This window comes from Neurospora crassa, linkage group III, assembly GCF_000182925.2.
Source record: "Neurospora crassa OR74A linkage group III, whole genome shotgun sequence".
In the NCBI taxonomy this organism is placed as follows: Eukaryota; Fungi; Ascomycota; class Sordariomycetes; order Sordariales; family Sordariaceae; genus Neurospora; species Neurospora crassa.
Window position 1 is genome coordinate 2,887,096 of NC_026503.1, and position 13,078 is coordinate 2,900,173.

At 45.3% G+C, this 13,078-nt stretch overlaps 3 protein-coding genes across 3 annotated transcripts; 1 reads left to right on the top strand and 2 right to left on the bottom strand.

The window, feature by feature from the left end:
- Positions 1-5,403: 5,403 nt before the first annotated feature.
- On the bottom strand, positions 5,404-7,364 carry NCU00171 (calmodulin). Its single transcript, XM_951301.2, has 3 exons — positions 7,017-7,364; positions 6,263-6,929; positions 5,404-6,177 (listed from the first exon to the last, which is right to left on the bottom strand). Exons 1-3 carry the CDS (start codon positions 7,017-7,019, stop codon positions 5,732-5,734), a joined length of 1,116 nt encoding a protein of 371 aa, XP_956394.2. The 5' UTR covers positions 7,020-7,364; the 3' UTR covers positions 5,404-5,731.
- Positions 7,365-7,916: 552 nt separating this feature from the next.
- On the top strand, positions 7,917-11,458 carry NCU00172 (MesA). The gene is made up of 3 exons (XM_951302.3): positions 7,917-9,295; positions 9,352-10,596; positions 10,772-11,458. Exons 1-3 carry the CDS (start codon positions 8,456-8,458, stop codon positions 11,213-11,215), a joined length of 2,529 nt encoding a protein of 842 aa, XP_956395.3. The 5' UTR covers positions 7,917-8,455; the 3' UTR covers positions 11,216-11,458.
- On the bottom strand, positions 11,203-12,774 carry NCU00173 (esterase D). Its single transcript, XM_951303.3, has 2 exons — positions 11,666-12,774; positions 11,203-11,540 (listed from the first exon to the last, which is right to left on the bottom strand). The coding sequence occupies exons 1-2, from the start codon at positions 12,686-12,688 to the stop codon at positions 11,457-11,459; spliced, it is 1,107 nt and encodes a 368-aa protein (XP_956396.2). The 5' UTR covers positions 12,689-12,774; the 3' UTR covers positions 11,203-11,456.
- Positions 12,775-13,078: the final 304 nt, after the last annotated feature.

Genomic DNA, 13,078 nt, shown 5'->3' on the forward strand with positions numbered 1-13,078 from the left:
CTATAATAATCTCTAATAGCGGTCTAATATAGTTATTAACTATATTCTAAGTCAATAGGCCAACCGTTAATACTTATAGGGTACTCCCTAGTATAAAACGATTTTTCTTAGATTATTAATTAGATAGAATTTAATTAATATTAAAGGGGTTTGAGTATATAAAGTATTAATACCCCGGTAGACTGTAGGGTAACTACGCGCTAAATTACTCTAAAAAATAAAATTAAATTTCCTTTGCAGGATACTCTTTATATTCCCCCGCAGACTATTTCCCATTGCTCTAATTATTAATAAATATATTTTAAATAAATATTTTTATAATAATTTACTACTCTTAATTAATAAAAACATCCTTAATAAATACTTTTACAATAGTTAGTTTCTAATAAATTAGATTTTTACTTCTATTTATTAAATATTTATACCCCCAAATATCCCTAAATTACAATTAAGAGTAGTATTGAACAAGCCAACTTTAAAAATTCCTATATAGGTTAATTAACAAATTAAATTATAGCACTCTTATATAAATTAACCTACTACTATTAGACTAAGTTACTTAATAGGGACGTTCTATTATTCGAAAATAATAGAGGGAGTTGTAGTATTATTATTATCCTATAGTATAAATTAATTTTTATATTAAGAGAAATATTTCCTCTATACCTAATATATTATAGAGTACTCTATAAAATTTTAATAATCTATATATTACTATACCTAAAATTTAAAATCGAGGATAGTATTCTACTTAAAGGTACTTAAACCCGAAAGCCTAAGTAGCCCCCTAGTAGAATATAGAATAAGCTCTATATACGGTTGTATGCCCGGCTATAAATATATAACCTTCTATAAGAATTTACTATACAACCCTATATATAATTACGTATCTAGCTATAAGTATATAACCTTCTATAAGGACCCTACTATACAACCCTATATATAATCGCAAACCTAGCTACAAGTATATAACCCTCTATAATAACTTACTATATAACCCTATATATAATTGTAAATCCGGCTATAGGCATATAACCCTCTATAATAATTTGCTATACGACCCTATATATAGTCGCAAACCTAATTATAAGTATATAACCCTTTATAATAATTTACTATATAACCCTATATATAATCGCAAACCTAACTATAAGTATATAACCTTCTATAATAATTTACTATACGACCCTATATATAGTCGTAAACCCGGTTATAAGTATATAACCCTCTATAATAATTTACTATACAATCCTATATACGGTTGTAAACCCGGCTATAGGTATATAACCTTCTATAATAATTTGCTATATAATCTTATATATAGTTATAAACCCGGCTATAAGTATATAACCTTCTATAAGGACTTTATTGTACAACCCTATATACAGTTACGCTTATTTTAATTAGTTGCTCTTATTTTAATTAATTGCTTTTACTTTAACCGGTCGCTCTTACCTTCTCTTATATACTTTATAACCTCGGGTTTAGGGAAGGTACGGGTAGATAGGTTGAATTGCAATTTTTTAATTCCTACGAAATTATTTAATATAAGAAATTTTAAAAATCGATTTACGGCTATTAAATTTAATATTGCTGTAGTACCTTTTTGAAATAAGTGCCGGGTAAGTAAAAGACTATTTATTTAACTATATTAGTTTCTTCTATTAGTAAATAAAGTACTAATTTCGAATGTAGGGTAAGTAAGGTACTTTCTCTCAGCTAAGTTAGCCAATTTCATTTATATATTTAAGTAGTATAATAGTAATTTTAAATATAGGGTAGGTAAGGTACTTTCTCTCGGTTAAGTTAGTTAACTTTATTTATATATTTAAGTAGTATAGTAGTAATTTCGAATGTAGGGTAGGTAAGGCACTTTCTCTCGGCCAAGTTGGTTAATTTTGTTTATATATTTAAGTAGTATAGTAGTAATTTTAAATGTAGGGTAGGTAAGGTACTTTCTTTCGGCTAAGTTGGTTAATTTTGTTTATATATTTAAATAGTATAGTAGTAATTTCGAATGTAGGGTAGGTAAGGCACTTTCTCTCGGTTAAGTTAGTTAATTTTATTTATATATTTGAATAGTATAATAGTAATTTCAAATGTAGGGTAGGTAAGGCACTTTCTCTCGGCTAAGTTAGCTAACTTTACTTATATATTTAAGTAGTATAGTAGTAATTTCGAATATAGGGTAGGTAAGGTACTTTCTCTCGGCTAAGTTGGCTAATTTTATTTATATATTTAAGTAGTATAGTAGTAATTTTAAATATAGGGTAGGTAAGGTACTTTCTCTCGGCTAAATTGGCTAACTTTATTTATATATTTGAGTAGTATAGTAGTAATTTCGAATATAGGGTAAGTAAGGTACTTTCTTTCGGCTAAGTTGGCTAACTTTATTTATATATTTAAGTAGTATAGTAGTAATTTCGAATGTAGGGTAGGTAAGGTACTTTCTCTCGGCTAAGTTAGTTAACTTTATTTATATATTTAAGTAATATAATAGTAATTTCGAATGTAGGGTAGGTAAGGTACTTTCTCTCGGCTAAGTTGGCTAACTTTTTTTATATATATAAGTAGTATAGTAGTTAATTTAAATGTAGGGTAGGTAATGTAGGGTAGGTAAGGTATTTTCTCTCGGCTAAATTAGCTAACTTTACTTATATATTTAAGTAATATAATAGTAATTTCGAATATAAAGTAGGTAAGGCACTTTCTTTCGGCCAAGTTGGCCAACTTTTTTTATATATATAAGTAGTATAGTAGTTAATTTAAATACAAGGTAGGTAATGCAGGGTAGGTAAGGTACTTTCTTTTAACTAGGTTGGCTAGCTTTTCTTATATATATAAGTAGTATAGTAGTTAATTTGAATGTAGGGGAGGTAAGGTACTTTCTCTCAGCTAAATTGTTTAACTTTTTTTATATATATAAGTAGTATAGTAGTTAATTTGAATGTAGGGTAGGTAAAGCACTTTCTTTCGGCTAGGTTGGCCAATTTCTCTTATATATATATATAAATATAAAATATTATAAACCTTTTTGAGTATTTATATATAAAGGTAAGTAATATATATTAGAAATGTATAAAAATAAGAAAGAAAAGTCTATTTATTAAAACTTTTTAAACTATTTCTTATTATTATTAAAAGAATTCAAATTATATATTTATATAACTTTTCTTTTTATATCTTATATAATTTAGTAAAGAATAAAGTTTACGAAAAAAGTAATATAGTTATAATATACTTATATATAACTCTAAAATAATAAGAGTCTAAATTTATTTTAGAAAAAAAAGAATAAAAAAAAGAACCGTAGCGTAAATCGAACCTATAACTTTAATACTAAGTAGCTAGTATATTGACTACTATATTACAGTTGTTGAAAAGTGTTATTACTTATTTTATCTATATACTCCCCTACTCTTTCTATTTCTACTAAATTCTCTCTACCTTTTATCCTTCTCAAAAACTTATCCTTATCCTCTACTACTACCCTTATCTTATCGCTTATCCTTCATTACTACCCTTATCTTATCTTCTTTCTTATCAACCAACACGTCCATTTACGACACGAAAATTTTCAAGAACGCGATAAAATAAACGTATTATATACTACCAAAGATGGAAAAGGCTAAATTTTTGGATCTTAACCCTTTGTAGTAGCTAGTGCACGAGAACAGCCACATTGCGCCTTACGCACGCGCCAGCGTGCGTGAGTCTGACCTGCGCTTAGCGCAGGTGGGTTCAAAAGGTACGTATCATCTTGTCTTCCGGATACCTAATACCATTATTTGCGATTCGGAGGTATGTCAGTTGGTTAGGGGTCCCGGCAGGCCCGCTTATACCCTTCCTCACATCAACCAATCCTTCACTTGGACTAGAGAGAAAACACCAGTCATACGTTACAAGTGCCGAGGGCGAAAACGGAACAAGAAAAAAAGAAAAAAGAAGAAGAAGAAGAAGAAGAAGAAGAAAAATAGTTATTCCATCACGGAAGCAGTGGCCGGTACATTAGTTGTAGGCACATGCGATCCAAAGGAACGAAATTGGAACGTTGGAAGGCCTCTAACGTATATCTTGCGCTTTGTTCATCCGGGGACTATTTCCAACGTCATCGCCGTGTGCTTCCCTAGGTTTTGTTTCCGAGGATGCTCAGAAGAACCATGCCAGACATCATATATCATTATGATATTCCCGGCCCCCGCATCACGGCCCGGCTGCTAAACACTGAACCAGCATAAAAAAGAGGGCCGTAATGGATAGCTTGACAGTCATTATCTCCCAACCAATAGCTGTGACAGTATTGGTTCGTTTTGGTAAGACTAATCCTGCATCGAGCCGGCCTTTGTCTTCATTGGGACTTTCTACTCGTTCGGGGATCTCTATTCACCACTCCGGCCCCCTAATCATTATTTTTCCTCAAGAAAAATTCTTCGACCACCCATCATCCTGCCAAGATAACCCTACGATGGCCTCCAGACAAGCTGGAGTAATAATCATTTAGCCAACACTTGGGCCTTGTCCCAACAAGATCTGATCAAATTGAGATCGAGACATTGATGAGGACCAGAACCAAAACCAGAACAGCACGGAAGGTATTGGAGGATTGCAGAAATTTGGATATCGAATGTAAACATCAAAGGGCCCGGTCGATGTTAAGAGAAAAAAAGGGGGCAGCGGATAACACAGCCCACGGATACATCCACTGTCTCGCTGTCAGAGTTCATCAACGGCTTTTCCCGCTTACCCGCTGTGCACTCACTTATCCACACACCACACCATCACTTTTTTTCTGGAGTGTCTGGCTCTGTTGTTGTTGTTGTTGTTGTCTTAGGTGATCTCTCAGAAAGGTGAATCAAGGGTGGTTGAAAAGGGCTGAGAGGGCTGAGCTTGCCTGACCGGGCATAGCGTGGACTACGAACAAGTGGCACCCCCTAGCTCCTAGCTCCCATGTAGCTCGCCCTGTCACTATCACTGTCACTGTCACTGTCACCCACTCCCCGCTTGATGAATGATGAGTTCCCAAAGAACAACCTATGTGTTAAACAGGGACTCAGAGCAGACAGACTAAGAAACATCACTTTGGAAAGTCCTTCTCGAAGGTTCTATCCAACGACTTGTCACTATACAGATATGACATGCCAATGGAGACCGAGTTACAAGGCTGATCACCTAATGCTTGCTCAAAACCTCATCGGCCTGTCTGCCCCATTCCCATTGAATTCCCAGCGATCACCTCTTATAATCCAACCCAGCCAACCAACTTTTTCCTTTGCCAAGCAACACCTTCGTCCAACTCTCGACGATGGGACCATACATCAGCAGCAACCATCCCGAAGACAGCAGCATCGCGAATCAATTTCAACAGTTGAGACCAATGAACCTAGGTTGGAAGGCAAGCTCTTTCTCGGTTTTCCCATTTTCCCAATTCAAGGTTCAAGTGATATCCATTCATTACGTACCCGACTCGACAACGCCGATGCAACCTGCCTGTCTGCCTGTCCTGATTCTAAACTACAATATTACCAAACCCAGTATCACAGAGCCTGCCCGCAATAATAAAACCAGACTTATCCAGCCCGTCGTCATCGTCGTCATCATAACCATCCATCCACCACCCGGTGTAATTAACAGTTTCCGTTCCGTTTGCCCTCATTGATAATCCCATCATGCTAGCCTTCCATTAACCCATTATTACGGTGGTTTTTGGTACACCACGCTCTCCCACCTGATTTCAGCCACGTCCCGAGTCTTCGGACCCTTGCTCCCCACCGTTCCCCGTCCCCTGAATTAGTTTGACAAACTCCTGGTATCTGAACACCTCCCCACGCTTGTTGGCGCCTCCCCCGCCTACTCCTCCCAGCCCAGTCGTCCTTTGGCTGTTCTGAGCAAACGCCCTGCGACCCGTGAATCCGGCCATGACCTTGTCTACTTCGAGCGACGTTAGGGGCCTCTCGCCTGGTTCGGGCGCTGTGTTGAGTAGGGCGTCTCGCAGCTCAGCCACGTCAATCTGGCCGCTGTCGTCGTCATCGAAGGCCGAGAAGGCGGAAAGCAGTTCGCCGCTGGGGGAGAGGCTGGAGAGGGCGGTGGCGATGGAGTTGAAGAAGACGGCCATGGTCATTGACTGGGGGCCGTTGGGAGGGAAGAATGGGGAGACGTCGGAGGCGCTGTTGGGTAGACCTGGATATCAGAAATGTCCGGCGTTAGTTGAGAGGATCAGAGAAGATAAGAGTAGATAGACATAGGTACAGGTCTAGGAACCTACCCAGTTGGTTTAGCATGTCGATGACATCCTCCCTGACCACCATACCGTCGCTGTCGCGGTCCAGGATCTGGAAACCCTCCCGCAGGGTGCGCACCTGCGAGGGCTGCAGCTGGGACATGGCATTGCCTCCGGTTCCCATGCTCATGGTAGAGGCAGAGGTAGTCGTTCGTGGTATCGAGGGTGAAGGCAAGGGAGAAATGCGATGCTGGGGAGGCCGCGGCGGCGGCGCGTCGCCATTAAGAAACATTGGGTTAGGCGGCGGCGGGTTGACTACGGTCGGTGCCGATGCCAAAGCTCTAGGTGTCCAGCTGGCCTGGGATTGGGTCTGACTGGTCGGTGTAGCTGTCGTAGGCGCAGGAGCTCCAAGCCCAGCTCGGAGCGCGGTCGGCTGGCCGCTGCTGTTGGCAATGTTATTGGCGAACCGGGACGTCAACTCGCTTACACTAGACCCTCCTCCCGACAGCGATTGTTGCTGTTGCTTGACAGGCGGTGTCGCCAATGGAGATGTTGCTGCTTGTCGGAGTGGGGACGGGGACACTGGGGACACGGCTCTGCGCTGGAATGGGGAATTCCTGGTGGTAGTTGGGGCACCAAGGGGGCCCGATCCCATTGGGGAGGCGTACGATCCCAGTGGGGATGGTTTGTACGGCCCTGCTGTTGGCGTCGCCTGTTACGATGACACGCGAGACGGGACGGGGTTAGCGATTGGACTCTGGAAATCGTGCATTGAGCTCTTTGACGGGGAATCGCGCACCATGGTCCTGGTTTCCACTTGAGTAAAGTGACGTAGGTCGTAATGGATAGTAGCTGGGACTGGCTTGCTGGGCTGGCGGATGATGGACGGACGAATGCGCCCTATACTGTACGATTCCCCGGATTGCTTGTTGGTGATCGCTGCTTGTTAAATGGTGTACACTAGACGCTGAGCGTGCCAGGTGGATGAACTTTAGCTTTTGTCCAGCTATGCGAGTCTAAGAGAGCCTCTGGTCTTAGCAAAGTGAAGCATTCGCGATGTCAAGCAGTGTTCGGTTTACAATCGGCGATGGTGGAAGAAGAGTGGGGTTGAAAGTAAACAAAAGCGACCAGACAACGGCTCGGTTCGAATTCAGGGAGAGCGGCAGCACTTGGATCTCGAAACGCCGGCATGGCTTGTGCGTCCCGTGCTACAGCGCGGTTCCTGTTCCGTGTAGGACGGACTTGAGTTTAGGCAGCTGAACCTTGGTGGGGTCCAAGGCACCTATGATTGAAAACTCCCATCTGATTGGCTCCGGCGTCCATGTATTTAAACCTGCCGTAACTTTATTTGATGCAGGTGGGGCGGTACCTAGAGTCCTAGACAGAAGGAAGCAACTGAACTGCAACAGGGGCCAGGCCTAAACCCCTCCTCAAGTGACCTCCACCATCAGCAGGGCAGGCGGGTGCAGCGATGGGCGGGCCCCTGTCAGGAGAGGCCGTTCCCGTAGGTCGGAATGACTTGGGGTGGCCTCTTGTGTAACAGTTTAGGTTCGAACAACTTGTACGTACGGCGTTCGCTGGCTAGGGATGAAGGTATCATTATATCTTACAGACGCGGCATTGGTAAGATTCAGATACCTGAGATGTATGGTGTCCGTCATGTGAAGGAAGGGAATATCACGATACGAAAGGAAGCGGTCCAGGGGCAGCTCCCGCCCGCACTCCACCAAAAATGTCAATGCTGGGGTCGTTTAAATGCAGGTCCCTGAATCGCCCAAGCAGGAGAGTCCACCACCGTTGGGCTGCACAGCAGCTTCCTGGCCTCCATCATCTCCATCTAGAGGTAATTCCATACCTTACTACTGCGTAGTTCCTTCGGAAACTCAGCGTTGAGCGAAGACTATTGGGCTGTTATGCCCCTTCGTCTTGCCATCACACGGCCATCTTTCGGCCATCATCATTTCGAGCTTCACCACGAGTGTACTTACCGCCAGCTGCCACAACCACAAAGGCGCATATTCCTCCCCGCCGGGAACCCATGAGAAACAACATTGACCCGACAGCCTATTCGAGCCGTGATCGCCCGACAGAATCAAATACCACACGAGATTGGACAGCGTGGAATACTTGCCGGAGTATCGATAGATTGGCAGGTATCGGATATCTGGTAGCACAGCATATAGGACCCCGTTTCACATAAGCTTCCATCTGTCGCAAAGCAGACGGACAAAGTAAACCATGGCATCCCCTCAGCCGGCGCGGCCTTCGTTTTCACGAAGCAACAGCTCGCAACACGTCAATGGAGCGACTGGAACAGCTCACGATCGAAAACCGTCTCTCTCCTCCTTTCCGCCCCGATCAGTATCCCAAATGTCGCATCATGGCCCAGCTCATCGCTCGCGCTCCCCGCAGCCGCCTCACGTCGAACCTGATCGAACCTCCACTCTGAGCTCCAAAGGCAAGACTGCCTCCACGGGTACTGGCTTCTCCTCGCAGCATAGCTCGCTCTCTGCCGCCGGTGTCACTCGTCAGTACAACAACGCCATTGGCCGTCCTCGCCGCAAGTTGCGCTCGCAGTACCCCCGTGGGAGTACCGAAAACCATGTCGAGTACATCTTAGTCGCTTCCTTTGATATCGACCGTGGTCCCGTCATGGAGCATCAATATCCAGTCGCTATCACCGGGGATGAGCACATGTTGGCTGAGCTTATGCTTCCAGACCAGGCCCACGCACGAAACCAAGATTGGACCATATTCTTCTTGCACAAGGATTCTAGTCGCGAGGAGGACGAGGCAGACCGTCAGGCAAAGGAGGAGAGGCGGCGACGGAGAAAACGCAGACAGGATCGCGAACAGGGCATTATACATGAGTCAGATGATGAAGATGACGACCTGGACGACGACGATTGGGATGACGATGAATCGACCGACGAGGACGAGCCTGAAGGTGGCGAAGGGCCTCCGTTAGTATACGTTCTCAACCTCGTCAACACAAAACACGACAAAACAGTCAAGAGAGGTGCAGTGGTAAAGGCCATGGCTATCTGCACCCGGCACCCGTTTCTTCATATATACAAGGTAATTCTGATCCAAATCCAGTTGCCGCTCTGACTAACCGCTTAATTGCCTAATAGCCCCTTTTATTATTGGCTCTAGATGAATACTTCAAGGCTCCTGTTCCAGAAACCCTCTCCATGCTGTTTGATGCGGTCAACGAGATGGACTTGTCGCTCATGCCCAAGCTAAGCCTGCTGGAGAGGCATTTGCTACAAATGAGCAACAATAAGGACCTTTTCGTTGAAAAGTTTGAACAGATGATTCAAAAGCGGATTTCAGAGGACCGAGATGGCCTTGCGGACCAGCCTTTTGACGCCAGTAGAAGTCCGCCGAGAAGACCAGGCATTTTTCGACATGGGACGACAGCGCACCTCAAGGGACAGGCAACTTACGCAGTACCTCGTGACACGCACGAGTTCGAGAGCAGAGTTATGTATAAGGGTATCCCTATCCCAATCAAGGTGCCAACGGCGATCATGCCAGAGACTGTTGGGGATTTCTCCCTGATCAAACTCATACAAAACTTCTCGGAACCACATGCAAAATCACCACATCCCTTCCCTCTGCATGCCCACCTGACCACGAACGGCCCCAATACACACCCCATAATAGTGTTGGTCAACGGTCTGCTTACCCAAAAGCGCGTCATCTTCCTAGGCCACAACATGCCTTCCGGCGAGGTTGCCGAAGCGGTCCTCGCCGCCTGCGCGCTCGCATCTGGCGGTATACTCAGAGGGTTCACTCGCCACGCCTTTCCCTATACGGACTTGACCAAGGTCGACGACCTTTTACGGGTTCCTGGTTTCATTGCGGGTGTCACTAACCCGACATTCGAACATCATCCTGAGTGGTGGGATATCTTATGTGACCTGCCCAGTGGGAGAATCAAAATCAGTAGTCGAATCGAGCAGCCGGCAATTACGGAGGGCCTCGTCTACTTTCAGCAACAAAATCCAACCTGCGCTTCACTCGTACACCAGAGCCACTCGAGCAGTGCGGCGGACTTGACAGGCGATCAGGCCTTCATGGCTGACATGTTGAAGAGCATAGCCACGAGAGCTGGAGAGCGTGTGATTCGCGCCAAGTGGCGGGACTGGGTTCTCAAGTTCACACGCATTGCCGCTGCCTTTGAGGAAAGCGTATATGGCGCCAGTGCTCTTTACATTGGCAGTGATGAGCACGACAACTACCCGCACACCACCAACTCTACCGGTCACGGCTACGTGTGGGCCGACGACGAAAAAAAGAGCAAGGAGCTGGCAGGGAACGTCACGAGGATAGAAGGCTGGAGGAATACTAGGAGTTACTACAGCTTTATCCAGGTTCGCGGTCACCTTTTCTCGCCCCTTTCATTCCTATTTCAGTTCAGGGTTGAGTTTGCCTATTTCTCCTAAGTTTGCGTCATCACATTCTCCGGAGTCAAAAAGTCACCCATTGCAGGACGAGGGGAAATTGATGGGTAACGGACATCCAAGTCATGCTAACTTTTCTCACAAGGACGTCGCTCAGCTATACACGATCCGTCCGCTCAAAGGCCTGGATCTCCATCACATGCACGATCGACTGCGCACGCAACGGTTGACGGCCATGCAGAGCCGCGATATTTACCTGACGTTCGCCAAGTACGTCCGCAGCTACGACGAAATCTGCTTGCTCCTCAGTGTCGCCCCCGAGGCACACGCCGGCTTGTTCTACATTGCCCTTGGGCTTTTCCATAAGGACAGAGAAGTCAGGGTGAAGACAGCGGATTTGCTGGAGAGGATCTCGCAGCACGAGGCAGGCCAACATTGGTGGAGAGGGCTCAGTCGGTTTGAGAAGCTGGCATACGATAGGATCACGAAGGAGGTTCAGATGGCTGAGTCTCAAGCTGGGATGCAGGGGTTGGCGATAACGCCAGGGTCGAGTGAGGACCCTATGAGAAGGATTAGCCGAGAGGGATAAAGAGCCTTATGTGTATGCGATACCTATTTGATGTTCATTCGGGGAAGGAGGACGAGTTAATTGTACATGGTCGGCGAGCAGGAGCAATTCGTGCTGCCGGAGAGTTTCTCTTTGACCATCACTTTGATGTTTGCTGGCATTCCCATGGCATATATAGCAGGCATCTCAATTCCTGAACGAGGCGGTTTTATAGTAGAGCCCCGTTCAAGCAATTTATATTGTTATATTTTTTTTTCTTGGTTTAGAGAAGTCCCAGGTACTTGGCGGCATGGTCAACATGTTCATCGCTGAAAGATGCCATGAAGTAGTACGAATGGTCGTAATCCTGTGTGTGCAATCACTTGTGTGTCAGCCATTCCAATCGGCGCCAGATTATTGGTGGTACAAGAGAAGCAATGCAGAATAGGTATGGAAGGAAAAGAAGAAGATATATAAAAAGAAAAAACTCACCTCCTGGTATCTAACCGTCACTCCCTCGACGCCCGCCTCCTTAACGGCCTTTTCAAAGTTCTCGGGCAACAATTGCCCCTGCTTATAGAAATTATCGCCCGTACCGACATCAACCAACACCCTCGCATCCTTGTGTCCCCTCCACTTCTCACTCTTGATCAACTCGGTCGCATCATGCTTCTTCCACTCCTCCTTGTTCTCCTCGCCCAGATAACCCGCAAACGCCTTCTTGCCCCACGCGCACTCACACGGGTTCGCAATCGGCGCAAAAGCGCTGACGCTCTTGTACATGCCCGGGTTCTTGAGGTACAAAGTCAAGGCGCCGTGTCCGCCCATGCTGTGGCCCGTGATGCTGACCTTGTCGGCATCCAGGTACTTGCCAAACTCCGAGTCGGCCCCAAACAAGACCGACGGAAGCTCGCGCGTGATGTACGTGTCCATCTTGTACCCCTTGGCCCACGGCTCTTGCGTAGCGTCGACGTAAAAGCCGGCGCCCTCGCCAAAGTCCCAAGCGTCCTTTTCGCCGGGGAGGTTGAGACCGCGCGGAGAAGTGTCGGGGTAGACGATGGCGAGACCGCGCTGGGAGGCGCCGTGCTGGAAGAAACCCTTTTCGGAACAGTTGTCGGGGGTGCAGGTTAGGCCGGAAAGGTAGAACAGGACCGGGACCTTGGTTTGCGACTTGAGGGCCTGGGGAGGAAGGTACAGGTTCACGGCCATGTCGGTGCCGGTGGAGGTGGAGGGGTGGGAGAGCTTGAAGAGCTTGCCGCCGAAGGAGGCGATGGTTGCTTTGACTGTGAGACCCATTTTGGCTGTGGTTGTTGTTGTTGTTACTATCCCTGATCTTGTTGTTGTTGTCGTTGTTGAATGGTAGTAGTGAGGAAAGGTAACCAAGAAGCGAGGATTCGACGACTTAAAGCTTGGTTGGCTGCGAGCTTGACGGTTGAGGAGTGGAAAGAGTAAAGATGACAAATTCCGCCGAGGACAGCTGTGAAATAGTGGTTGTAGGCTTCCAGCTGTTATCATTATAAATCCAGAAACTTATCAGGTAGGTCACACCCCGCTTGGATAAAAGGCTACTATCTCGACACTTTAATCGGCTTGTTCTCCTCACCTTTAGATCGGAAGTCAATCGAAGCTGTAAATGGTCAAAGCTGTCAAGGTTCATTTGCCCCGCCTGAATGCTCACTGCCGATTGCTGCTGTCTGGAGTGCGGTTGTAGGCGGGGTAAAACACAGTAAAAAGATGCAATGCCGTCATCTGTACATGGTACTGGTTGCCAAGAGACAAGGGCCCATGGAAGACGGGAGTTATTGAGTAAAGTCCACATACATACATACACTCTTGGTTTGATTGTAGCTCGAGACCTCGGGTAAACTCTCCTAGGTATTGTCATACTTTAATTGGTAGTGTACA